General features: G+C 41.8%; 2 protein-coding genes across 2 annotated transcripts; both read right to left on the bottom strand.

Annotated features, from left to right (window-relative positions):
* Positions 1 to 15: 15 nt before the first annotated feature.
* LOC115136312 (myelin and lymphocyte protein-like) lies at positions 16 to 2214 on the bottom strand. Its single transcript, XM_029671899.2, has 4 exons — positions 1997 to 2214; positions 775 to 939; positions 393 to 524; positions 16 to 278 (listed from the first exon to the last, which is right to left on the bottom strand). Exons 1-4 carry the CDS (start codon positions 2081 to 2083, stop codon positions 201 to 203), a joined length of 462 nt encoding a protein of 153 aa, XP_029527759.1. The 5' UTR covers positions 2084 to 2214; the 3' UTR covers positions 16 to 200.
* A 12117-nt stretch (positions 2215 to 14331) lies between these two features.
* LOC115136311 (myelin and lymphocyte protein-like) lies at positions 14332 to 16528 on the bottom strand. The gene is made up of 4 exons (XM_029671898.2): positions 16342 to 16528; positions 15108 to 15272; positions 14719 to 14850; positions 14332 to 14604 (listed from the first exon to the last, which is right to left on the bottom strand). Exons 1-4 carry the CDS (start codon positions 16426 to 16428, stop codon positions 14527 to 14529), a joined length of 462 nt encoding a protein of 153 aa, XP_029527758.1. The 5' UTR covers positions 16429 to 16528; the 3' UTR covers positions 14332 to 14526.
* Between the last annotated feature and the right edge of the window lie 11439 nt (positions 16529 to 27967).

Genomic DNA, 27967 nt, shown 5'->3' with positions numbered 1-27967 from the left:
GAAACAGGCACTTGGTTAAGTATAAAATATATTTATTTATCTTTTTATTTATACTGTATATGCATTTCACTCCAAATTGGTTTACGGTATTTGCAGGAAGAAAATAATGTAGAAATAAAGATAGATTACAATTGATGTCAATACGAAGCCTTCGCTAATGTCTGTTTCCCCATTGTCTGTTGTCTTGTGGATGCTGGTCTTCATGAGGAACTCTTCCATCTCATCATAGAGAAGATGGCATGGAGGGCGTAGAGCAGAGTCACCACATAACACATCACCTACAGGAAAAATATAAGATACAGAAAGGTGAGGAGTGGGATGGACCACTAGAACATGCAGTAAGCTTCAGTTGAAGAACACTTTGTTTGAATCACAGGAGTGAAGGAACCTACCACTGCAGCAATATCCAATTGGTATTCTTTGAAGAAAGTACTGGTAACTGATTTCAGACTAATGGTGATGTAGGCCTGTACCACTGCTGCACTGAGGTAGAAGAAGGCTGCAAGGGAATGATACACAACATCCTGAAGAGAGAGAGAGAGAGAGAGAGAGAGAGAGAGAGAGAGAGAAGCAACATGATAGTTAGTCATTCAATAGACAGAATGTTCATTATACTCTCATCATCATCATCACCATCGTCATCATCACCATCATCATCGTTATTTTTGATTAGACATTTAGAATGGGAAGAAAATCTGTTCCATTGTCATTTTCATCCTTTTTGAGTAAATCACTTTTATCAAAGATGGCTGTATGAATGTCTCTCAGACTCACCAGTGTAGGCCAGATGCTGCTCTTATTGGCTCCACTGATGAAGATGAGGAACCACAGGGTAGTGAAGATGAAGCAGAACACAGAGACAAACATCACCCAGCCCTGAGGGTTCGCAATCAGCACTTTTGTGGAGGCCACCAGAGTCCACACCAGACCTCCGAATATCTGCCACACACACACGCGCACGCGCACATGCACACACACACACACACACACACAGGAGAGAGAGTGAGAGAGAGGGAGAGAGAGAGAGTGAGAGAGAACACAGAACACGTACGGTCATAATGTAAACATCAATGCATTTAGTTGACAAGTTGTTAGTCATGGGATTTGATGGTTCAATCAGCCATCCACTTCTTAATGTCACCCCAATAGTGTCAGTCCATGTGTTGTGGTAAGACCACAGAGAGCAGGCCACAGTAACAGGGTAAGTAAACATGCACCTCTAGGCAAGGTCTGATAGCTTTAACTTACTAAAGCTAATTTCGTCAGGGGTTCAACCATTTGCATAGAACATTTCACCAGGTAATGGCTGTGACAGCTAGTGCATGCAACAGTCAGTAGGCTAACAGTTATGAGTTCTATGTTATCTTTACCTCCGTCAAAAACATCCATAATCATATGCCTTTTGATTAGTTACTAGATACCACTGCCACAATTTCTCTATAGAGAATCTGGCACTCCGTCGTACATTGTCATTTCTAAACTCACACACACATTCGACCCCCTCCTTCAACAAACATGCCAGTAAAGAGAGGATGAATGGTGTTTGGATACAGCGCGGATCATGTCATAACCATAGTTTGGTTTCAGATAAGGATTTAGCTGATATTCACAAACCAGAAATCAACATATTTTCAAATACTATGGCAATAATTACCAGCGGAAATAAACCAACATTTATTTAGCCAGGAAAAGTCCATTGTCACACATAGTCTCTTCCACAAGGGATACCTGACAAGGGATACCTGCAGCAATCAAAGAAGTGCTTGGTATGAGTCTACACACAGTGTCTACCACTCTAAAGTAATACTCCTTTCAGTGCACTCTGAATTACATCATGCATACATACCCAAATATTACCTTGAACAATCAAATGTCTTCTCTCCCTCTGATAAATGTGAAGGGCATTAGAGTAAAGAATATTTCTAGAGTAAAGAGCAATGCCAGTAGTCCAGTCACAACTCAGAGCAGAACACTTATTTGATTTGTCTGTACTCACAAACTCAGGGATGAAGAAGAGGTCTGGAACAGTGGTGAACACACTGGTGCCACTGGGCAGAGGGTTACTGGAGGTGCTGGAAGCCATATTCCCAAAGTGTCAAGGTCTACCTGTGTGTTGGCGTGTTGTTGATGTGGGTGTGTGCCCAACACAGTTCTCCCTAAAGTGAGACCTGTGACCTAAACACTTGTGCTTTTAAAGCCCTGCTTCCTTAACCCACACCTGTTCCTCCTCCTCCAGTCTTTCTCTTGTCCTTTTATTTCTTCATTACATTGAAATACCAGTTGGTTGTGTCAGCTTGTGTACAGATGTAGGGTCTGAATTTGATCACTATTTTGTTTTTAGGAGAAGCAGGAAATGCAAACTTGTTGTGTATTTGAGTTTTCGTGTATTTGAGGCTTCTAAAGTGCTACATTTCTGACATGATTTGCCCTAACAAAAAATGGATCAACACCTACAAAAACTCTCCAAAATGGCTTGTGTTGTGTTCTATTGCTTTTGAAGGAGCTGTCAGGACATGTCATGCTTTGATGACAGTTATAGTGATAGTGATCATTTCCTCAGCAGCTGTCCACTGCTCGCTCCGGAGGCTCTTGCTGCTTTAGCTTTTCAGTTCATTTCCGCCTACATTCCAGTATGCAACTACTAACAGTCACCACTTTCCACGAGCATCATGAAAACAAAACTTTGCAGCAAGAAAACGAAACAATGCAGCAAGAAAATAGCATCAAAGAACTCAAGAGCTTTAAACAGTGAATGACGTTGTAAAGTCAAAGTATACATTTCTGCTGTACTTTTCCGTACTCTGACTTTCCATGTTATCTCTCCTTGACTCTATTTTCAGACTCTAATGGTCCCTTTAGTCAACTTATGAGTTATTAACAATTATGTGTCCTGTTTACCTCAACTTGGCAACCCCTTGGCAGGGAGTCTCTAGTTTGTAGTCTGAAGAAGCATTAATTCAGACATGAACAGCTCTCCAAAAAGGGAGCCTTCCAATAGTGCTGTCTGTCTTAAACCAGACAGGCCAGACAGGCATTTATTTCAATAGTGTTCTCTTAATATGGTCTTGAACTTGATGGTTGAACTAATGGTAGGATTCAAACTAAGTAGTTCTTTAAAGACTTTCAGCTGAATATTTTGGTTGGTGTGGACAGGTGTAATGTGTTATGTGACATCTCCACCACTTGGGGGTGCTATTAGCACCTGATATTCAGGCTTCTTATATTGTTTGTCTTTATTATGGATAAACATTTAGATATTTTTATCAGTCATGAGTGATACGTAAAAAATATATATATATTGTACATATATTGTATATGTTATCACATCTCGTAGCTCAAGTTCCTTGTTTTTGACCTTTCAACCTCATGCTAATCACATTAGCGCACGTAAGCTCAACTGTAGAGATTAACAAGTGATCAGATATACTCCTATTTAGGTCCTATCACACTGGGCACAGACGTAATTTCAACATCAAGGTTTGATTTTTGATTTACATTTGTTTGAGTGTGTCAAACATGTTAGGTTAAAAGTTGGGTGGGGGAAAAATAAATTCCCTTACATTGATGACTTTTTTGCACATCCCCCCAAAAAACTGTGGATGTTATTATTTATATTATTATAAACAGCGCATTGGGTCATGTATGTATTGGATCTTGTCGGTTACCTTTATTTTAATTTTCTGTTCTACCTTATGTTATTTGTAATATTACATTGTTATTGATTACTGCATTGATTATGGTCCTCCGCACACACACACACACACAGTCAGTCAGTCACACACACACACAGGAGGCTGGTGAGGGGAAGACAGCTCATAATAATGACTGGAATTAAGTATATGGAACGGTATCAAGCACAAGGAAACAATGTGTTTTTTGTGTCGATACCATTCCATTTATTTAATTTCCAGACATTATAATGAGCCCGTCCTTCCCAACTAAGGTGCCACCAACCGCCTGTGACAGACACACACACACACACACACACACACACACACACACACACACACACACACACACACACACACACACACACACACACACACACACACACACACACACACACACACACACACACACACACACACACACACACATTCCATATAATGACTGTCCCCAACATTAGATGGAGACAATATCTGGTTTTCAAAACACAAGTCAACAGAAACTAGAACACTGATGGCCCATGGCCTGTAAACAAAAACAGCTCTGGAAGAAATGAAGAGACCTGTCACGTTCTGACCTTTATTTCCTTTGTTTTGTCTTTATTTAGTATGGTCAGGGCGTGAGTTGGGGTGGGCAGTCTATGTGTGTTCTTCTATGTTGGGGTTTTGAGTTCAGCCTAGTATGGTTCTCAATCAGAGACAGGTGTCGTTAGTTGTCTCTGATTGAGAATCATACTTAGGTAGCTTGGGTTTCACTTTTGAGTGGTGAGTGTTTGTTGCCACATGGTACTGTTTCAGTTTCGTTCATGTTCACATTTATTGTTTTGTATTTCATAGTGTTCAGTTTATGTCTAAAAATAAACGTTATGGACACTTACCACGCTACGCATTGGTCCTCCGATCCTTCTCGCTACTCCTCCTCAGAAGAAGAGGAGGAATGCCGTTACCAGACCACTGCAAAATGATCAGTTTCTCTGGTTTTACTATTTATAGGTATGTGTTTGGGTCAAATTAAAATTGTTGTTTTATTCTATAAACTACTGACAATGTTTCTCCCAAATTCCAAATAAAAATATTGTCATTTAGAGCATTTATTTGCAGAAAATGACAACTAGTCAAAATTACAAAATATATGCTGTGTTGTCAGACCTTGAATAATGCAAAAAAAATAAGTTCATATTCATTTTTAAATAACACAATACTAATGTTTTAACTTAGGAAGAGTTCAGAAATCAATATTTGGTGGAATAACCCAATCACAGCTTTCATGCGTCTTGGTATCCTATCCACCAGTCTTTTACATTGATGTTGGGTGACTTTATGCCCCTTCTGGAGCAAAAATTCAAGCAGCTCGGCATTGTTTGATGGCTTGTGACCATCCATCTTCCTCTTGATCACATTCCAGAGGTTTTCAATGGGGTTCAGGTCTGGAGATTGGGCTGGCCATGACAGGGGCTTGATCTGGCTGTCCTCTATCCACACCTTGATTGACCTGGCTGTGTGGCATGGAGCATTGTCCTGCTGGAAAAACCAATCCTCAGAGTTGGGGAATACTGTCAGAGCAGAAGAAAGCAAGTTTTCTTCCAGAACAACCTTGTACGTGGCTAGATTCATGTGTCCTTCACAAAGACAAATCTGCCTGATTCCAGCCTTGCTGAAGCACCCTAAGATCATCACTGATCCGCCATCAAATGTCACAGTGGCCTGGAGAGGCCTAGAAGCCTGGAGAGGCCTGGAGAGGCCTAGAAGCCAGTGTCTCGCACCCACTGTGACATTTGATGGCGGATCAGTGATGATCTTAGGGTGCTTCAGCAAGGCTGGAATCAGGCAGATTTGTAGTATAGTATATACAGGTAGTATATACAGTTGAAGTTGGAAGTTTACATACACCATAGCCAACTACGTTTAAACTCAGTTTTCACAATTTCTGACATTTAATCATAGTAAAAATTCCCTGTCTTAGGTCAGTTAGGATCACCACTTTATTTTAAGAATGTGAAATGTTAATAATAGTAGAGAGAATTATTTATTTCAGCTTTTATTACTTTCATCTCATTCCCAGTGGGTAAGAAGTTTACATACACTCAATTAGTATTTGCTAACATTCCCTTTAAATTGTTTAACTTGGGTCAAATGTTTTGGGAAGCCTTCCACAAGCTTCCCACAATCATTTGGGTGAATTTTGGCACATTCCTCCTGACAGAGCTGGTGTAACTGAGTCAGGTTTGTAGGCCTCCTTCCTCGCACACGCTTTTTCAGTTCTGCCCACAAATATTTGATATGATTGAGGTCAGGGCTTTGTGATGGCCACTCCAATACCTTGACTTTGTTGTCCTTAAGCCATTTTGCCACAACTTTGGAAGTATGCTTGAGGTCATTGTCCATTTGAAAGACCCATTTGCGACCAAGCTTTATCTTCCTGACTGATGGCTTGAGATGTTGCTTCAATATATCTCCATACCTTGCTGCCTCATGATGCCATCTATTTTGTGAAGTGCACCAGTCCCTCCTGCAGCAAAGCACCCACACAACATGATTCTGCCACCCCCGTGCTTCACGGTTGGGATGGTGTTCTTCGGCATGTAAGCCTTCCCCTTTTTCCTCCAAACATAACGATGGTCATTATGGCCAAACAGTTCTATTTTTGTTTCATCAGACCAGAGGACATTTCTCCAAAAAGTACCATCTTTGTCCTCATGTGCAGTTGCAAACTGTAGTCTGCCTTTTTTTATAGCGGTTTTGGAGCAGTGGCTTCTTCCTTGCTGAGCAGCCTTTCAAGTTAAGTCGATGTAGGACTTGTTTTACTGTGGATATAGATACTTTTGTACCTATTTCCTCCAATATCTTCACAAGGTCCTTTGCTGTTTTTCTGGGATTGATTTACACTTTTCGCACCAAAGTACATCTCTAGGAGACAGAACACGTCTCAATCCTGAGTGGTATGATGGCTGCGTGGTCACATGGTGTTAATACTTGCATTCTATTGTTTGTACAGATACATGGTATCTTCAGGCATTTGGAAATTGCTCCCAAAGATGAACCAGATGATTGGAGGTCTACAATTTTTTTTCTGAGGTCTTGGCTGATTTCTTTTGATTTTCCCATGATGTCAAGCAAAGAGGCACTGATTTTGAAGGTATGCCTTGAAATACATCCACAGGTACACCTCCAATTGACTCAAATGATGTCAATTAGCCTATCAGAAGTTTCTAAAACCATGACATCATTTTCGGGAATTCTCCAAGCTGTTTAAAGGCACAGTCAACTTAATGTATGTAAACTTCTGACCCACTGGAATTGTGATACAGTGAATTAAAAGTGAAATAATCTGTCTGTAAACAATTGTTAGAAAAATTACTTGTGTCATGCACAAAGTAGATGTCCTAACTGACTTTTCAAAACTCTAGTTTGTTAACAAGAAATGTGTGGAGTGGTTGAAAAACGAGTTTTAATGACACCAACCTAAGTGTATGTAAACTTCCGACTATATATATATACAGTACCAGTATATATCAAAAGTTTGGACACACCTACTCACTCAAGGAATTTAATTTATTTTTTACTATTTTCAACACTGTAGAAAAATAGTGAAGACATCAAAACTATGAAATAAAACATATGGAATCATGTAGTAAACAGAAAGGTGTATGCTGAGCTTGTCACGCCCTGACCTGAGATATCTCCCCCCAGTCCGGGGTCTCCAGCGACGGTCCCCAGTCCGAGGCATTCGGTGATGATCCGCAGTCCAGAGCCTCCGACAATGATCCATGGTCCGGGGTGTGGATATCGCTGTTTTCTTTATCTTTTGGTTAGGTCAGGGTGTGACTAGGGTGGGTACGCTAGTTTTTGTATTGTCTAGGGGTTTTTGTATGTCATGGGTGGCCTGATATGGTTCCCAATCAGAGGCAGCTGTTTATCGTTGTCTCTGATTGGGGATCATATTTAGGTAGACATTTCCTTTTGGTGTTTGTGGGATCTTGTCTATGTGTAGTTGCCTGTCAGCACTCATTTGTATAGCTTCATGGTTCATTTTGTTATTTTGGTAGTTTGTTCAGTGTTCATTCTTTTAATAAATAAGAATGTACGCATACGACGCTGCGCCTTGGTCCGATCCTTATAACGAACGTGACAGAGCTCTTGTTGGCTGCTTTCCCTTCAGTCTGTGGTCCAACTCATCCCAAACCATCTGAATTGGGTTGAGGTCGGGTGATTGTAGAGTCCAGGTATTCTGATGCACCACTCCATCACTCTCCTTCTTGGTCAAATAGCCCTTACATAGCCTGGAGGTGTGTTAGGTCATTGTCTTGCTGAAAATAAATGATAGTCCCACTAAGGGCAAACCAGATAGGATGGCGTATCACTGCAGAATGCTGTGGTAGCCATGCTGGTTAAGTGTGCCTTGAATTCTAAATAAATCACTGACCGTGTCACCAACAAAGCTACCCCCACACCATCACACCTCCTCCTCCATGATTCACGGAGGGAACCACACATGTGCGGTTGTACACATGTGTTCACCTACTATGCTTCTCACAAAGACACGGCGGCTGAAACCAAAAATCTCAAATTTGGACTCATCAGACCAAAGCTATCATCAAGGCAAAGAGTGGCTACTTTGAAGAATCTCAAATATGATGTATAATTTGATTTGTTTAACAATTCTTTGGTTACTACATGATTGCATATGTGTTATTTCATAGTTTTGATGTCACTCAACAATGTAGAAAATAGTAAAACTAAAGAAAAACCCTGGAATGAGTAGGTATTGTTGGGGATTAATCAGAATTATTTGGGTAACATAGATAAGATGTTTTATTTTCATGATATGCTTATGAGTTATTTCTCATAAGAATGTATTTTGTTGTACTATAGTGGTGGCCATTTGCAGTTATCTGTTCTCTGTCGGACTAAGTTGCTTGGGCCGCAGAGAGGGGAGAGGTCAAGGTGTCATCATGTGTAAACATATATTTTAAACCATGTGAAGGAATGATTGATGGGGAACCAATTATCTCTTGGCTCCACTGTGTCTGTGTGCCAGTCACTCCCTACTTTTCCCATCGGGGAGAGGAGGATGGCAGTGTCTGGAACCATTCTATGTTCCCTCTCTTGTTGCCCTATCTTGACCTAGAGGCTCACTTTCCTCTCCGTGAGCTTGTCCAGAATTGGTTGTATTTAGGATGGGAGTATCTAAAATGACAATTTGATATATATCATTGGGTGGGGGGTAATGTCTTGGTACCATTTTGTACCAGGGACGAGATAAGAGCTTTGTTTAGGAGACCAAACTGAACGATAATTTATAGCCAATTCTGTCTGGCTAGGGGATATTCCTCTCTGAAGTAAAGTCTTTCTTTGTGTAAGTTCCTAAGACTTGTGGTTTGTCATGTCGACTAGGGGGGTGGATCTTTGCTATAAAGGATCCCAGTTGCCATTATGTTGACCACTCTCAACTTTTCATTAGAGATACTGAACTGTTGAAAGTCAAAATGCTATTGCAAAAGCTTAATTATTATTAACTTATTGGATATAGGGGGCGCTATTTTAATTTTTGGATGAAAAACGTTCCCGTTTTAAACAAGATATTTTGTCACGACAAGATGCTCGACTATGCATATAATTGACAGATTTGGAAAGAAAACACTCTGACGTTTCCAAAACTGCAAAAATATTGTCTGTGAGTGCCACAGAACTGATGTTACAGAAAAAAAACAGATAAAAATCCAATCAGAAAGTGCAGCATTTTTTTAAACCGCCTCATGGCGAAGACTCCTTATATGGCTGTGGAGGAGCTAGGAGTCAACTTACGTTTTCCATGGTTTCCCCAAGGTGTCTGCAGCATTGTGACGTATTTGTAGGCATATCATTGGAAGATTGACCATAAGAGACTACATCTACCAGGTGGTCGCCTGGTGTCCTCCATCGCAATTATTGCGTAATCTCCAGCTGCAATATTTTTCCGTTTGTTCTGATGAGAAACCAACTGCCACGAATGATTTATCATCGAATAGATATGTGAAAAACACTTTGAGGATTGATTCTAAACAACGTTTGCCATGTTTCTGTCGATATTATGGAGCTAATTTGGAAAAAAGTTCTGCGTTGTAGTGACTGCATTTTCGGGGTTTTTTTCTTAGCCAAACGTGATGAACAAAACTGAGCTATTTCTCCTACACAAATAATATTTTGGGAAAAAATGAACATTTGCTATCTAACTGAGAGTCTCGTCATTGAAAACATCCGAAGTTCTTCAAAGGTAAATTATTTTATTTGAATGCTTTTCTTTTCTTGTTTTTGTGAACATGTTGCCTGCTGAATGCTAGGCTTAATGCTAGGCTAGGCTATCAATACTCTTACACAAATGCTTGTGTAGCTTTGGTTGAAAAGCATATTTTGAAAATCTGAGATGACAGTGTTGTTAACAAAAGGCTAAGCTTGTGTTTCAATATATTTATTTCATTTCATTTGCGATTTTCATGAATAGGAAACGTTGCGTTATGGTAATGAGCTTGAGGCTATGATTACACTCCCGGATACGGGTTTGGAGTCGCAAGAAGTTAAAGGTGAAGATTAAGCATAACTCTGACTGGTGTGGGATTTGCTCTCTCATCATTTGGTAATTAAGGAAATTTCCACGACAGTATTCTAAAACTTTTGACCGGTATATATATATAGATGGTATACAAATCGTATAAAAAGTGATGGGAGAAGATGGGGTGCCCAGATAGTAGGTGTTAGGTAAGTCATGATCAATCATAGTGTCATTTTACTAAAATAATTACAGGCATACAGAGATCACCCATTGATTACAGTATGTGACAAGATGGCATATCAATAATAAAAACTTAATGAGACATTCCTTAACATATCTATGCAAACCATTTATTAAAATGTCTGGTTTTGTGCCTCTGGTTCAAATCTATGATTTTGGGGTATGAGAACAAAGAGGTTGATTGTAACTTACGCCTCTTGATTGATTACACATTGCTAACACATTCAGTGTCATCAATGGAGATAACTCGTCATCAAAAGGCATTCCACCGAATGGACGACAGGAGGAAATGGAGGAAAGATAACAATGTGGCCATGTAGGAAAACACCTGAGAGAAGTCCAAGACACGTTTTCTGAGCCTCACAAACTATACAGAAACACACAAATCAAATCAAATCAAATTGTATTCATCACATGCTTTGTAAACAACAGGTGTAGACTAACAGTCAAATGCTTACTTACCTTCCCAACAATGCACAGATACTGTAGCTATGTATCTCAGTCATTGCCATTATAATGTTAATAATGCTCTCAACAAAATATCAGTAAATTGAATTTGTCTGATATTTCTTCAAAGGAATATTAATTCAGCTCTTTCTAAGCACTGGTATCTGTGTAGCACTTACCACAGCAGCAATGTCTATCTGGTAGTTTTTCAAGATGGCTGTATCTTCTTTAAAATGAGTGGTGACCTTCGCCAGGGCTTTTGATACACTGAGGTAGGGGAAGGCTGCCAGTCAATGGTACGCAAAGTCCTGGAGAGATACAAAGAGACCATTAGGCACACACTATCTCACACAAAATCACATTAATGGACACACATACTGACAAACTTATAAAACACACACTCGGCCATTCATTTAGCCACTTAAACACTCTCACGCAAGCACACACACACACACACACACACACAGAGACACACACGCACACACACACAACCACACCAGCCTGCTCAATAACATCTAAGCACAACAATCCAGTCCATACCTACTACAAAGGTCTGCTGAAGCCTTTATTGACTTGGAATGGCATCAAGTTGTGTCCCAATGGTCCTCAGTTACTCTGCTTGGGGACGACTGCTTTGTTATGGCTGGAGAGGTGAAAGCAATAGTGAAATTACTTTGTCCCTCTTCAGTCTATTCACATATTAGTACCCTGAACAAAAATGTAAATGCGACATGTGAAGTGTTGGTCCCATGTTTCATGACCTGAAATTAAAGATCCCAGAGATTTTCAATACGCACACAAAGCGTATTTTGCTCAAATTTTGTGCACAAATTTGTTTAATCCCTGTTAGTGAGCATTTCTCCTTTGTGAAGATAATCCATCCACCTGACAGATGTGGCATATCAATAATCTGATTAAATAGCATTATCATTACACAGTTATACCTTGTGCAGGGGGATAATAACAGGACACTAAACTGTACCGTTTTGTCACACAACACAATGCCATAGATGTCTCACATTTTGAGGGATCGTGCAATTGGAATGCTGACTGCAGGAATATCCACCAGAGCGTTTACAGAGAATTGAATGTTCAATTCTCTACCCTAAGCCGCCTCCAATGTCGTTTTAGATAATTTGGCAGTACGTCCAACAGGTCTCACAACCGCAGACTACATGTATGGCATCGTGTGAGTGAGCTGTTTGCTGATGTCAACGTTGTAAACAGAGTGCCCCATGGTGGTGTGGATTTGGTATGGCCAGGCATAAGCTACGGACAATAAACACAATTGCATTTCATTGATGTCAATTTGAATGCACAGAGATACAGTGACAAGATCCCAAGGCCCATTGTTGTACCATTCATCTGCTGCAATCACCTCATGTTTCAATATGATAATGCACGGCCCCATGTTGCAAGGATCTGTACACAATTCTTGGAAGCTGAAAATGTTACTGGTCTTCCATGGCCTGCATACTCATCAGACATGTCACCAATTGAGCATGTTTGGGATGCTCTGGATCGACACGTACGACAGCGTGTTGCATAAGGTCACACCAGATACTGACTGTTTTTCTGATCCACGCCCCTACATTTTTTATAAGGTAGCTTGACCAACAGATGCATGTCTGTATTCCCAGTCTTGTGAAATCCATAGGTTAGGGCCAAAGGAATTCATTTCAACTGACTGATTTCATTAAATTAACAGTAATTCAGTAAAATCCTTGAAATTGTTGCATGTGGCCATTATATTTTTGTTCAGTATAGTTCTAATATAAAGGACAATTTATATTCCATTGAAGCTTTCTTGGAGAGACTGCCTTGAAATGAAGAAAATGATTGTGACGTTACAATTCATTCTTCCTGGCTTAGACTCTGGAGAAGGGGTGTCGAACTCATCAAACTCATCAAGCAGAGTGTCTGCTTGTCTTTGGTTCCTCCTTTCAGTTTGTGTCCAATTAGGAACTAGACAACCATTTGAGGGGAGTTTCTAACTAATCACTGACCTTCATTCATCAATCAAGCGAAAACCCGCAGGCACTCGGCCCTCCGTGGAAAGAGTTTCACACATACTCTAGGGTATTGAAGCATTCTCTAGGAGACAACTGAGATGAAGAGAGAGATGTGACGTGATGTTTACTGGGTTTCTTGCAGGTGGCAAATGCAGATTTTGAATGAAGCACCAAAAGACCAAGTTATAACAATAATGTATTGGTTTTATATATTTATATTTAAAGTATTTAAAGTCTACTGTATAAAAGCAACTTGTACTGCAGAGCATATTACAAAAAACACATAGTACAAAAAAAAGACAGAAATTATGTATTTTGTTGTCACCAAACAATGATTGCATTCCTTCTGTGATGTAACACTTAGATAAGTGAAATCTGCCTCTTATGGAATGATGTCTGTGAGGCATCATGATCAGGCACGAATGATCATGCATCATATTTCTAACAACAGAGAAAAAAAATGAAAGAGATCATGCCTACATGTGGAATGGAATAAATAAAGAGTGGAATAAAGTTTCATTATGAGGACATCCACCACAACATATTATCAGCCGACGATTAATTGACAAACTGTTGGTGTGGTGCTTTTCCAAAAGAAACAAGTAAGGCATAGGTTATAATGAGTGTTTTACCATGTTGTTCAGCAGCCTTCCTTTTATTTTAAACCTTTATTTAACTAGGCAAGTCAATTAAGAACAAATTCTTATTTACAATGATGACCTACCTCAGCATTTCTAGCTAATGCCAGAAGGCCTGGTCCAATTTTTGCATAGCGGGCCTGTCTAACCTGGATGTGTTGCTTAAAATGATCCGTATCTGGATAAGAATGGGGGCCTCAAGGGAAGAAAATGGGCCGTTGTGTTTCTGTTCCCTGTCCGCCCCTGGCCTAAAGCCTTCCATACTATTCTAAATTCCTTGTCATTTCTGTAGCATAACAAATGAATGCCATAGGCTAGGCTGCATACTCTGCAATCACTGCGATATGCCTACTATTTGCTTTCAACTACTACAGTGAACTAACGGAGCGACAGGTGTTCCCTTATAAGAAGGATGACTTGCAAAACCTGCTGCGGCATTGTGGTAGGCAGTCCACCTTTTGCCAACTGGACACACCCTACACAAATAAGACTACATGTTGACCTTTTTGTTCAAGAAAATTACTAAAGAAAACTGTGTGTGCAAAACGTATTGCTGAGGAATTCAGTCCTTTGTTTGCCTCTACACTATGTTCTGGTGATAGCGTATACAATTTTCACGAGAGCAGCCACCGAGACCTCTTCAGTTCCTATGTTCATCTAATAGGTCTACCCTACCATACAAAATGCATTGCTTCACATCAGCATTTTTATTTAACATCGTTGTAATAGTTTTTGCTACACCTGGAAAAACTATTATATAATCAATTTATTCTATCTCAGCATCTGAAACAGGCACTTGGTTAAATATAAAATATATTTATTGATCTTTTTATTTATATTGTACATGCATTTCACTCCAAATTGGTTTACGGTATTTGCAGAAGGAAAATAATATAGAAAAATATTTGAATATGTATAGATTACAATTGATGTCAATACGAAGCCTTCGCTAATGTCTGTTGCCCCATTGTCTGTTGTCTTGTGGATGCTGGTCTTCATGAGGAACTCTTCCATCTCATCGTAGAGAAGATGGCATGGAGGGCGTAGAGCAGAGTCACCACATAACACATCACCTACAGGAAAAATACAAGATACAGAAAGGTGAGGAGTGGGATGGACCACTAGAACATGCAGTAAGCTTCAGTTGAAGAACACTTTGTTTGAATCACAGGAGTGAAGGAACCTACCACTGCAGCAATATCCAATTGGTATTCTTTGAAGAAAATACTGGTAACTGATTTCAGACTAATGGTGATGTAGGCCTGTACCACTGCTGCACTGAGGTAGAAGAAGGCTGCAAGGGAATGATAGACAACATCCTGAAGAGAGAGAGAGAGAGAGAGAGAGAGAGAGAGAGAAGCAACATGATAGTTAGTCATCATCCTGTTATACTACCTGTTATAACACTACAGCCATTCAATAGACAGAATGTTCATTATACTCTCATCACCATCATCATCATTATTTTTGATTAGACATTTAGAATGGGAAGAAAATCTGTTCCATTGTCATTTTCATCCTTTTTGAGTAAATCACTTTTATCAAAGATGGCTGTATGAATGTCTCTCAGACTCACCAGTGTAGGCCAGATGCTGCTCTTATTGGCTCCACTGATGAAGATGAGGAACCACAGGGTAGTGAAGATGAAGCAGAACACAGAGACAAACATCACCCAGCCCTGAGGGTTCGCAATCAGCACTTTTGTGGAGGCCACCAGAGTCCACACCAGACCTCCGAATATCTGCCACACACACACGCGCACGTGCACATGCACATGCACACACACACACACACACACAGGAGAGAGAGTGAGAGAGTGATAGAGAGAGAGAGAGAGAGAGGGAGAGAGAACACAGAACACGTACGGTCATAATGTAAACATCAATGCATTTAGTTGACAAGTTGTTAGTCATGGGATTTGATGGTTCAATCAGCCATCCACTTCTTAATGTCACCCCAATAGTGTCAGTCCATGTGTTGTGGTAAGACCACAGAGAGCAGGCCACAGTAACAGGGTAAGTAAACATGCACCTCTAGGCAAGGTCTGATAGCTTTAACTTACTAAAGATAATTTCGTCAGGGGTTCAACCATTTGCATAGAACATTTCACCAGGACATGGCTGTGACAGCTAGTGCATGCAACAGTCAGTAGGCTAACAGTTATGAGTTCTATGTTATCTTTACCTCCGTCAAAAACATCCATAATCATACGCCTTTTGATTAGTTACTAGATACCACTGCCACAATTTCTCTATAGAGAATCTGGCACTCCGTCGTACATTGTCATTTCTAAACTCACACACACATTCGACCCCCTCCTTCAACAAACATGCCAGTAAAGAGAGGATGAATGGTGTTTGGATACAGTGCGGATCATGTCATAACCATAGTTTGGTTTCAGATAAGGATTTAGCTGATATTCACAAACCAGAAATCAACATATTTTCAAATACTATGGCAATAATTACCAGCGGAAATAAACCAACATTTATTTAGCCAGGAAAAGTCCATTGTCACACATAGTCTCTTCCACAAGGGATACATGACAAGGGATACCTGCAGCAATCAAATAAGTGCTTGGTATGAGTCTACACACAGTGTCTACCACTCTAAAGTAATACTCCTTTCAGTGCACTCTGAATTACATCATGCATACATACCCAAATATTACCTTGAACAATCAAATGTCTTATCTCCCTCTGATAAATGTGAAGGGCATTAGAGTAAAGAATATTTCTAGAGTAAAGAGCAATGCCAGTAGTCCAGTCACAACTCAGAGCAGAACACTTATTTGATTTGTCTGTACTCACAAACTCAGGGATGAAGAAGAGGTCTGGAACAGTGGTGAACACACTGGTGCCACTGGGCAGAGGGTTACTGGAGGTGCTGGAAGCCATATTCCCAAAGAGTCAAGGTCTACCTGTGTGTTGGCGTTTTGTTGATGTGGGTGTGTGCCCAACACAGTTCTCCCTAAAGTGAGACCTGTGACCTAAACACTTGTGCTTTTAAAGCCCTGCTTCCTTAACCCACACCTGTTCCTCCTCCTCCAGTCTTTCTCTTGTCCTTTTATTTCTTCATTACATTGAAATACCAGTTGGTTGTGTCAGCTTGTGTACAGATGTAGGGTCTGAATTTGATCACTATTTTGTTTTTAAGAAAAGCAGGAAATGCAAACTTGTAGTGTATTTCAGCTTTAAAAAAGTCTTCTAAAGTTTGTAATTTCCGACTTCATTTGCACTAACAAAAAAATGTATCAACAAAAAATGTCTGTTAATTATAATCCACATAATAATTCACATTTCCTGTTGGTGCAGGATTATTCCGTAGCAAACTGGATCAAATTAAGATCCTTCATCTTTATGTAGGCGGGAGGTCCAGTGTGGCTCACATCACATCTGAAAAGTAACCGTTGTCATCAATCACTTGCCAAAATCTGGATGAAAATGGATAAGGTGTGCTATTGACTTCAGGGGATTTGGTAATCTTGTGTATGTAGACAGGAGGCCCATTGGGTCTGGGTGGGCATCTGTCCATGGTGGCGGCTCTGGTGCTGGACGTGGCCCCCACTTCACCATAGTCTTAGTCCGCCTCATTGTCCTCTTCCGTGGCCTCCTAACCACAGCGACCCTTCTAAATGACCCCACTGGACAGAGGGGCAGCTCGGGACAGAGGGGCAGCTCGGGACTGAGCGGTAGCTCCGTACTGGCTGACGACTCTGGCAGATCCTGGCTGACTGGCGGCTCTGGCAGATCCTGGCTGAATGGCGGCTCTGGCAGATCCTGGCTGAATGGCGGCTCTGGCAGATCCTGGCTGACTGGCGGCTCTGGCGGATCCTGGCTGACTGGCGGATCCTGACTGACTGGTGGCTCTGGCGGCTCCTGGCTGACTGGCGGCACTGGCGGCTCCTGGCTGACTGGCGGCTCCTGGCGGCACTGGCGGCTCCTGGCTGACTGGCGGCTCTGGCGGCTCCTTGCATCTGGCGGCTCTGGCGGCTCCTTGCAGACTGGCGGCTCAGGACAGACGGGAGACTCTGATGGCGCTGGGCAGACGGGTAGCTCAGGCAGCGCTGGGCAGACTGAAGACTCCGGCAGCGCTGGAGAGGAGGAAAGCTCTGGCAGCGCTGGACGGAGGAGCTCTGGCGCCTCTGGACTGAGGGGCGGAAGCTCTGGCAGCGCCGGACAGGCGGGGGACTCCGGCAGCGCCGGAGAGGAGGAAGGCTCCGGCAGCGCTGGAGAGGAGGAAGGCTCCGGCAGAGCTGGACATGCGGGAGACTCCGGCAGCGCTGGAGAGGAGGAAGGCTCCGGCAGCACTGGACAGACGAGGTGCACTGTAGGCCTGGTGCGTGGTGCCGGCACTGGTGGTACTGGGCCGAGGACACGCACCTCAGGGCAAGTGCGGGGAGCTGCCACCGCAGGCGCACTGGAGCTCTTGAGCACCGAGCCTGCCCAACCTTACCTGGTTGAATGCTCCCGGTCGCCCTGCCAGTGCGGCGAGGTGGAATAGCCCGCACTGGGCTGTGCTGGCGAACCGGGGACACCATGCATAAGGCTGGTGCCATGTATGCCGGCCCAAGGAGACGCACTGGAGACCAGATGCGTAGAGCCGGCTTCATGGCACCTGGCTCGATGCCCACTCTAGCCCGGCCGATACGCGGAGCTGGTATGTACCGCACCGGCTATGCACCCGCACTGGGGACACCGTGCGCTCCACAGCATAACACGGTGCTTGCCCGGTCTCTCTCGCCCTCCGGTAAGCACAGGAAGTTGGCTCAGGTCTCCTACCTGGCTTCGCCATACTTCCTGTGTGCCTCCCCCCAATAAATATTTGGGGCTGCCTCTCGGGCTTCCTTGCCTGCCGTGTTCCCTCGTATCGCCGGTTCCTCTCTCCGGCTGCCTCTGCTCTCCTAGCTGCCTCCACCTGTTCCCATGGAAGCGATCCTTTCCCGCCAGGATCTCCTCCCATGTGTACCAACCCTTGCCATCCAATACATCATCCCATGTCCATTCCTCCTTGCACTGCTCCTGCTGCCGCTGCCTGTCACCACGCCGCTTGGTCCTGTTGTGGTGGGTGGTTCTGTAACGGCTTTCTTCCTGGGAAGGAGAGGCGGACCAAAACGCAGCGTGGTTAGGGTTAAACATCTTTAATCAAGACGAATACAGAGAAAACACTACAAATATACAAAACAATAAATGTGAAAACTGAAACAGTCCTGTGTGGTGAAACAAACACAGACACGGAAATAACCACCCACAAAACCCAACACAAAACAGGCTACCTAAATATGGGATAACACTTTAATACAGGATAACACTTTTTTGGTACCAGGTAGAACACTTTTTGGTTCCAGGTAGAACTATTTTGGGTTCCATGTAGAACCCTCTGTGGGAAGTGTTTTACATGGAACCAAAAAAGGTTATTCAAAGGGTTCTCCTATGGGGACAGCCGAAGAACCATTTTAGGTTCTAGATAGCACCTTTTTTTCTATTGTTCATATAAATGTTCTGTCCTGACCACTAGTAAAGTGAGGCTATTCTGCATGACAATGGCTACTCTGTAGGGCTCTATCTGTCTCCATTAGGTGATGGTTGCTAGGCAGAGGCTTAAGAGAGGGCACAGCATACAAAACCTACTGTTTAGGCTTGTCACTCTTGTTTTGAGTACATTGGAGAGAAACAAATTTGACACTTTAAAGAGCTGGACAATCCCACCCCCTTATATCTATCTATCTATCTATCTATTTACAGTAGGTCTTTCTCTCTCTATCCATCACATATTTATTTATTTTTCCCTTACCATGACTCTGTTCTTGGCCCAGAGATCACTCCTCTGGTGTGTTTGAGCAGAGAGTAAGCTACTCCCTGAACCCTGCTCAGCGAGGCCTTTGTTATGGCGGCATGACAACATGTCTTCTCTGTGAACGCCCAGTACAAACCTTTGACCCTATACATAGAGCAATGTTCATCCAAGCATGTTTAAAGGCCTTTGTCATACAGACCTAAGTCATACAGATCTAAAGACTGGGTGGGGAGGAGGACTAGACATCAAAGAGCTTTCCCATAAACCCACTGGAGTACCACAGCCTTTGAACTGGGACGATGGATTCTCACTGATAAGACATTCCACCAGTCTCCCAGGCAGAGAAACAGTGATTAACTTGGATGGATGCTTCTTATTTTTTTCTTTCAGTCTGCTATTTCCATTCAGCTTGTAAATAGGTGAAAGCAACGAGATGCAAAAATAACTTAGGGTCTCGATTCATTCCGTATTGCGGAAATTCATTGCTAAAGCGTGATTGCAATTCCTGCGTTCGCGGAGACTGCATTCGCTGTAAAATCTGCGTATGTTGGCTTAAGACCCAGACACACCCATTTGCTCATGGAATAGAGTACATTTACATTTAAGTCATTTAGCAGACGCTCTTATCCAGAGCGACTTACAAATTGATGCGTTCACCTTAAGACATCCAGTGGAACAGTCACTTTACAATAGTGCATCTAAATCTTTTAAGGGGGGTGAGAAGGATTACTTTATATTCCTGAAAGAGGTGGGGTTTCAGGTGTCTCCGGAAGGTGGTGATTGACTCCGCTGTCCTGGCGTCGTGAGGGAGTTTGTTCCACCATTGGGGGGCCAGAGCAGCGAACAGTTTTGACTGGGCTGCGCGGGAACTGTACTTCCTCAGTGGTAGGGAGGCGAGCAGGCCAGAGGTGGATGAACGCAGTGCCCTTGTTTGGGTGTAGGGCCTGATCAGAGCCTGGAGGTACTGAGGTGCCGTTCCCCTCACAGCTCCGTAGGCAAGCACCATGGTCTTGTAGCGGATGCGAGCTTCAACTGGAAGCCAGTGGAGAGAGCGGAGGAGCGGGGTGACGTGAGAGAACTTGGGAAGGTTGAACACCAGATGGGCTGCGGCGTTCTGGATGAGTTGTAGGGGTTTAATGGCACAGGCAGGGAGCCCAGCCAACAGCGAGTTGCAGTAATCCAGACGGGAGATGACAAGTGCCTGGATTAGGACCTAGTAGGTGCAAATAAGGTCTGCAATTTGACATCAATAACATGACAGTAATTCTACCTCAAAAACAAACACGTGAATACCAATGAATTTTAAACCCACAATAGCAGGTAGCACTAAATAAAGTGACATATTGCCTATTAGGGCTGGGAATTACCAAGGACCTCACAATACGATATTATCACGATACTTAGGTGCCGATACGATGTGTACTGCGATTCTCACAATTATATATGTATTGCGATTCCATAATGCCATTTTATAGCATTTTGATGTTCCAAACACACTGCTCACAGAGGCACAAATAGAACATGAGAAAACAAGTCTTAATCAGTCATGAAAATAAAAGTGCTGAAAATGTGTTGGCTCACTATTTAAAAAGAAGATGGAGAACTGCCCTTGATCCTGTTCCATTACATTACACATACGAGCCATTGGACTAAGGCATCTTCTGAACAGTGAAGTTTTGTTAAGAGCTGCAACGCTCAATCTGAACATTAACACGCGTCGCTTGTGGTACGGTTTTAGGAGCATAAGGACAATATATTTCATATCAGCGAGAGATAATAAATAAAAAAAACAATAGGATAAAACCTCTCTGGGATATTCGGGATGGTAGTGTCCCACCTCAACAACAGCCAGTGAAAGTGCAGGGCGCCAAATTCAAAACAACAGAAATCTCATAATTAAAATTCCTCAAGCATACAAGTATTTTACACCATTTTAAAGATAAACTTCTTGTTAATCCAGCCACAGTGTCCGATTTCAAAAAGGCTTTACGGTGAAAGCACACCAAACGATTATGTTAGGTAAGCACCTAGTCACAGAAAAACACAGCCATTTTTCCAGCCAAAGAGAGGAGTCACAAAAAGCAGAAATAGAGATCACTAACATTTGATGATCTTCATCAGCTGACACTCATAGGACTTCATGTTACACAATACATGTATGTTTTGTTTGATAAAGTTCATATTTATATAAAAAAATTGCGCGTTATGTTCAGTAAATCCAAAACATCCGGTGATTTTGCAGAGAGCCACATCAATTTACAGAAATACACATCATAAAAGTTCATGAAAATAAAAGTGTTATACATGGAACTTTAGATAAACTTCTCCTTAATTCAACCGCTGTGTCAGATTTCAAAAAAGCTTTACCGAAAAAGCGCACCATGCAATAATCTGAGTACGGCGCTCAGACAACAAAACAGCCAAACAGATATCCGCCATGTTGTGCAGAAGTAAAAAATAGCATTATAAATATTCACTTACCTGTGATGATCTTCATCAGAATGCACTCCCAGGAATCCCAGTTCCGCAATAAATGTTTGATTTGTTCGATAAAGTTCCTCATTTATGTCCAAATATGTCCTTTTTGTTCGCACATTTAGTACACAATCCAAAATCATGACGCGCAGGCAAGTCCATGCAAAAGTTCAGATGAAAAGTTATATTACAGTTCGTAGAAACAAGTCAAACGAAGTATAGAATCAATCTTTATTAAAGATTTATGATAAAAATGTTCCAACCGGAGAATTCCTTTGTCTGTAGAAATGCAATGGAACGCAAGCTAACTCTCAAGTGAATGCGCCTGAATGAGCCAGGTGCCAGACACCTGGCTCAAACAGCCCTTATGAGCCCCCACTTCACAGTAGAAGCATCAAACAAGGTTCTAAAGACTGTTGACATCTAGTGGAAGCCTAAGGAAGTGCAATATGACCACATAGACACTGTGTTTTCGATAGGGAATGAGTTGAAAAACTACAAACCTCAGATTTCCCACTTCCTGGTTGGATTTTTTCATTCAAACAGTTTTAGAAACTTCCGAGTGTTTTCTATCCAAATCTACTAATAAAATGCATACATTAGCAACTGGGCAACTGGGCCTGAGTAGCAGGCAGTTTACTCTGGGAACCTTATTCATCCAAGCTACTCAATACTGCCCCCCAGACCAAAATAAGTTAAATTGATACACACCTTTATAGGGTTAGAGTTCCCACACGGCCATAACTCATAACTATGTTACACGGTTTGTTACACAGCCATAACTCCATGTTACACGGTTTGTTACACATCCATAACTCCATGTTACACGGTTTGTTACACGGCCATAACTCCATGTTACACGGTTTGTTACACGGCCATAACTCCATGTTACACGGTTTGTTACACGGCCATAACTCCATGTTACACGGTTTGTTACACGGCCATAACTCCATGTTACACGGTTTGTTACACGGCCATAACTCCATGTTACACGGTTTGTTACACGGCCATAACTCCATGTTACACGGTTTGTTACACGGCCATAACTCCATGTTACACGGTTTGTTACACGGCCTGAATGAACCAGAGGTAACTCATTTCCATTTTTTAAGACTACAAGCTGGCGAGCTCTATTGTCAGAGGAGAATACAATGCACACATAAAAACAACCCACTGGGCACACACTGGTTGAATCAAGGTTGTTTCCATGTCATTTCAATTCATTTACATTGAACCAATTTGGAATAGACGTTGAATTGACATCTGTGCCCAGTGGGAATATGCTACTTATTGTTTTATCTATAAAATGTATTGCACAATTAAACATGGTGCTATACAGGAGCACGAGTACAGGACATCAATAAGCTGCTCCCAAACATTTTAAACCAGCACCAGGAAATGTAGTCTATCATAGCTCATTAGGAAGGGCAGCTCAGAACAGCTAAAGAGGGATTTAAAATAACTGATTGGTGTCAAGCAGAGAACCAATAACCCCCCTACAATATCTGGCCCACTCCCCTCCCTAAATCGTGGCATCGAACATGCCAGACTTTTATCCCTCCATAACTGGCTAGGAGAATACTGCAGCTCTGTGGGTGTAACATTTATTGACCATTTTGATACCTTCTGGAAACAAAGCTTGTATTATAAGGAGGAAGGGATCCAAACAAATCATTTGGGTTCCTGGATCCTTTCACAGCATTATAAGGCTGCATTGAGACAATGACTTACCAATGACCCAAGCCCAGCTCAGTTAACCCCTACCATTGTGTTGCTGAGTTGTCATAATGCTTCAGCAAATGTACATTACATCCCAGGGGCGTTGAAAGACACAATGTAATATAATGTATGTCCCTCTAACTGCCCTGAAAGCCTCTGCTGATCCCACAGCAACTCTATGCAGTAATCATGTGCCTATGAACCAGTTCTACTGTTAGCACTGAGGCGGTGTGCCCTAGCAGGAAGTCCACTATGTGAAGCTCACCCTGCACTAACACAAATAGCATGAGCATGACTACTTCTGTTAAGCTTCCCAGTAAAGCAATGAAAACAATTAAGTATCCCAGGAAAGTGCAAAAATAGCCCACGTTAACATATGTAGCCTAAGAAACAAGATTCATGAAGTAAATAACTTGCTAGTAACAGATAACATTGATGTTCTGACTACCTCTGAAACTCACTTAGATAATACCTGTGACACAGTGGTAGCAATACATGGTCATACCATTTACAGAAAAAACAGAAATGGGGGTGGTGTTGCGGTCTATATTAAGAACCACATTCCTGTAAAGTTTTGAGAGGATCATCTGCCTCACCTTAAGCCCATTATTGTGGGAAGCTGCTATATACCACCAAGTGCTAACAGTCAGTACCATTCTATACATTGTAAAAATAATAGTGAAGGCATCAAAACTATGAAATAACATATATGGCATCATGTAGCAACCAAAAAAAGTGTAAAATCAAAATATTTTTTATATTTCAGATTCTTCAAAGTAGCTACCCTTTGCCTTGATGACAGCTTTGCACACTCTTGGCATTCTCTCAACCAGCTTCACCTGGAATGCTTTTCCAACAGTCTTAAACATATTTCTATATTCTGAGCACTTGTTTGCTGCTTTCCTTCACTCTCCGGTCCAACTCATCCCAAACCATATCAATTGCGTTGAGGTTGAGTGATTGTGTAGCCCAGGTCATCTGATGAGGCACTCCATCACTCTCCTTATTGGTCAAATAGCCCTTACACAGCCTGGAGGTGTTGGGTCATTTTCCTTTTGAAAAACAAATGATAGTCCCACTAAGCGCAAACCAGATGGTATGGCGTATCGCTGCAGAATGCTGTGGTAGCCATGATGTTTAAGTGTGCCTTGAATTTTTTTTAAATCACTGAAAGTGTCACCAACAAAAATACCCCACACCATCACACCTCCTCCTCCATGCTTCACGGTAGGAACAACACATGCAGAGATAATCTTTTCAACCTACTCTGCAACTCACAAAGATACGGCGGTTGGAACCAAAAATCTCACATTTGGACTCAACAGTCCAAAGGACAGATTTCCACCAGTCTAATGTCCATTGCTCATGTTTCTTGGTCCAAGCAAGTCTCTTCTTCTTATTGGTGTCCTTTAGCAGGGGTCTATTTTCATCTATTCGACCATGAAGGCTTGATTCATAGTCTCCTCTGAACAGTTGATGTTGAGATGTGTCTGTTACTTGAACCATGTGAAACGTTTATTTGGGCTGCAATTTCTGAGGCTGGTAACTCTCTGCAGAAGAGGTAACTCTGGGTCTACCTTTCCTGTGGCGGTCATCATGAAAGCCAGTTTCTTCATAGCGCATGATGGTTTCTGCGAATGCACTTGAAGAAACGTTCAAAGTTCTTGAAATGTTCTGGACTGACTGACCTTCATGTCTTAATGTAATGATGGACTGTCATTTCTCTTTGCCTACTTGAGCTGTTCTTGCCATAATATGGACTTGGTCTTTTACCAAATAGGGCGATCTTTTGTAAACACCCCTACCTTGTCACAACACAACTGATTGGCTCAAACGCATTAAGGAAAGAAATTCCACAAATTAACTTTTAACAAGGCACACCTGTTAATTGAAATGCATTCCAATCCACTTCCTCATGAAGCTGGTTGAGAGAATGCCAAGAGTGTGCAAAGCTGTCATCGAGGCAAAGGGTGGCTACTTCTGAACTTTTAAGGTTACTACATGATTCCATATGAGTTATTTCATAGTTTTGATGTCTTCACTATTATTCTACAATGTAGGAAATAGTACAAATAAAGAAAAACCCTTGAAGGAGTAGGTGTGTCCAAACCTTTGACTGGTACTGTATGTGATATCAACAGAGAGGTATATGTACAATATTGACTGGCTTTCATCAAGCTTCCCACTCAAGAAAAAACTTCAAACTGTAACCGCGCCTGCAACCTGGTTCAGGTTATCAGTCAACCTATTTGTTATTATTTTATTGAATGTATGGTGAGAGGAACGAGGCAACCGGTATGGTAAATAAGTCTGGCAGCACAACTGATTAGCAAACGTACTGCAAATTGAAAAATCATGTGACTAAACGGAATAAAAAGAGGAAACTATACTATGAAACAAATATAAATGATATAAAGAATTATAGTAAAAAGCTTTGGAGAACCTTAAATGCAATTTTGGGCAAAAAGGCAAACTCAGCTCCATCATTCATTGACTCAGATGGCTCATTCGTCACAAAACCCACTGATTTTGCCAACTAGTTTATTGATTTTTTTAAACGATTAGCAAACTTAGGCATGACATGCCAGCAACAAACGCTGACACTACACATCCAAGTATATCTGACCAAATTATGAAAGACAAGCATTGTCATTTTGAGTTCCATAAAGTGTGTGTGGAAGAGGTGAACATTTGTCTATTAACAATGACAAACCACCGGGGTCTGACAACTTGGATGGAAAATTTGAGGATAATATTGGATTATATTGCCATTCCTATTTGCCATATCTTCAATTTAAGCCTACTAGAAAGTGTGTTCCCTCAGGCCTGGAGGGAAGCAAGTCATTCCACTACCTAAGAATAGTAAAAAAAAAACTTTTACTGGCTCAAATAGCCGACCAATCAGACTAACCAATCCTTATTAAACCCTTGTGTTTGACCATATTCAGTGCTATTTTACAGTGAACCAATTCACAACAGACTTTCAGCACGCTTATAGAGAAGGACATTCTACAAGCACAGCACTTACATGGATAACCTAGTGGTTAGGGCGTTGGGCCAGTAACCGAAAGGTTCCTAGATTGAATCCTCGAGCTGACAAGATAAAAAAATCTGTCATTCTGTCAATCTTTTTGTATCCAAATCCAGCTTTAAACTTCTTCACAACAGTATCTCGGACCTGCCTGGTGTGTTCCTTGTTCTTCACGATGCTCTCTGCGCTTTTAACGGACCTCTGAGACTATCACAGTGCAGGTGCATTTATACGGAGACTTGATTACACACAGGTGGATTGTATTTATCATCATTAGTCATTTAGGTCAACATTGGATCATTCAGAGATCCTCACTGAACTTCTGGAGAGAGTTTGCTGCACTGAAAGTAAAGGGGCTGAATAATTTTGCACGCCCAATTTTTCAGTTTTTGATTTGTTAAAAAAGTTTGAAATATCCAATAAATGTCGTTCCACTTCATGATTGTGTCCCACTTGTTGTTGATTCTTCACAAAAAAATACAGTTTTATATCTTTATGTTTGAAGCCTGAAATGTGGCAAAAGGTCGCAAAGTTCAAGGGGGCCGAATACTTTCGCAAGGCACTGTATGTGGTAGAGTAGTGGCCTGAGGGCACACAATTCATCTGTTGTGAATGTATTGCATTGTTTTTAAAATTGTATAACTGTCTTAATTCTGGTGGACCCCAGGAAGAGTGATTCAGTAACTAATGGCGGTCCATAATAAATACAATTACAAACCATAGAGACCCCTTAGAGCCTTATTCTAAAATGGATTAAATAAAACATTTTCCTAATCAATCTACACACAATACCCCATAATGACAATGCAAAAACAGGTTTTTAGAAATGTTTGCACATTTCTCACCAATTAAAAACAGAAAAAACATATTCACATAAGTATTCAGACACTTTACAAAGAGATGCAAAATTGAGCTCAGGTGCATCCTTTTTCCACTGATCATCCTTGAGATGTTTCTACAACTTGATTGGAGTCCACCTGTGTGAAATTCAATTGATTGGACATGATTTGGAAAGGCACACGCCTGTCTATATGCATGTCAGAGCAAAAACCAAGTCATGAGGTCAAAGGAATTGTGCGTAAAGGTCCGAGACAGGATTGTGCCGAGGAACAGATCTGAGGAAGGGTACCAAAACATTTCTGCAGCATTGAAGGTCAACAAGAACACAGTGACCTTCATCATTCTTAAATGGAAATTGTTTGGAACCACCAAGACTCTTCCTAGAGCTGGCCGCCCGGCCAAACTCAGCAATCGGGGGAGAAAGGCTTTGGTCAGGGAAGTGACGAAGAACCCGATGGTCACTGTGACAGAGCTCTAGAGCTCCTCTGTGGAGATGGGAGAACCTTCCAGAAGGACAAACATCTCTGCAGCACTCCACCAATCAGGCCTTTATGGTAGAGTTTGCCAGACGGAAG

This window comes from Oncorhynchus nerka, linkage group LG10, assembly GCF_034236695.1.
Source record: "Oncorhynchus nerka isolate Pitt River linkage group LG10, Oner_Uvic_2.0, whole genome shotgun sequence".
Lineage (NCBI taxonomy): Eukaryota > Metazoa > Chordata > Actinopteri > Salmoniformes > Salmonidae > Oncorhynchus > Oncorhynchus nerka.
The sequence above is the reverse complement of the archived record's forward strand: the minus strand, read 5'-3'. Positions and strand labels throughout refer to the sequence as shown.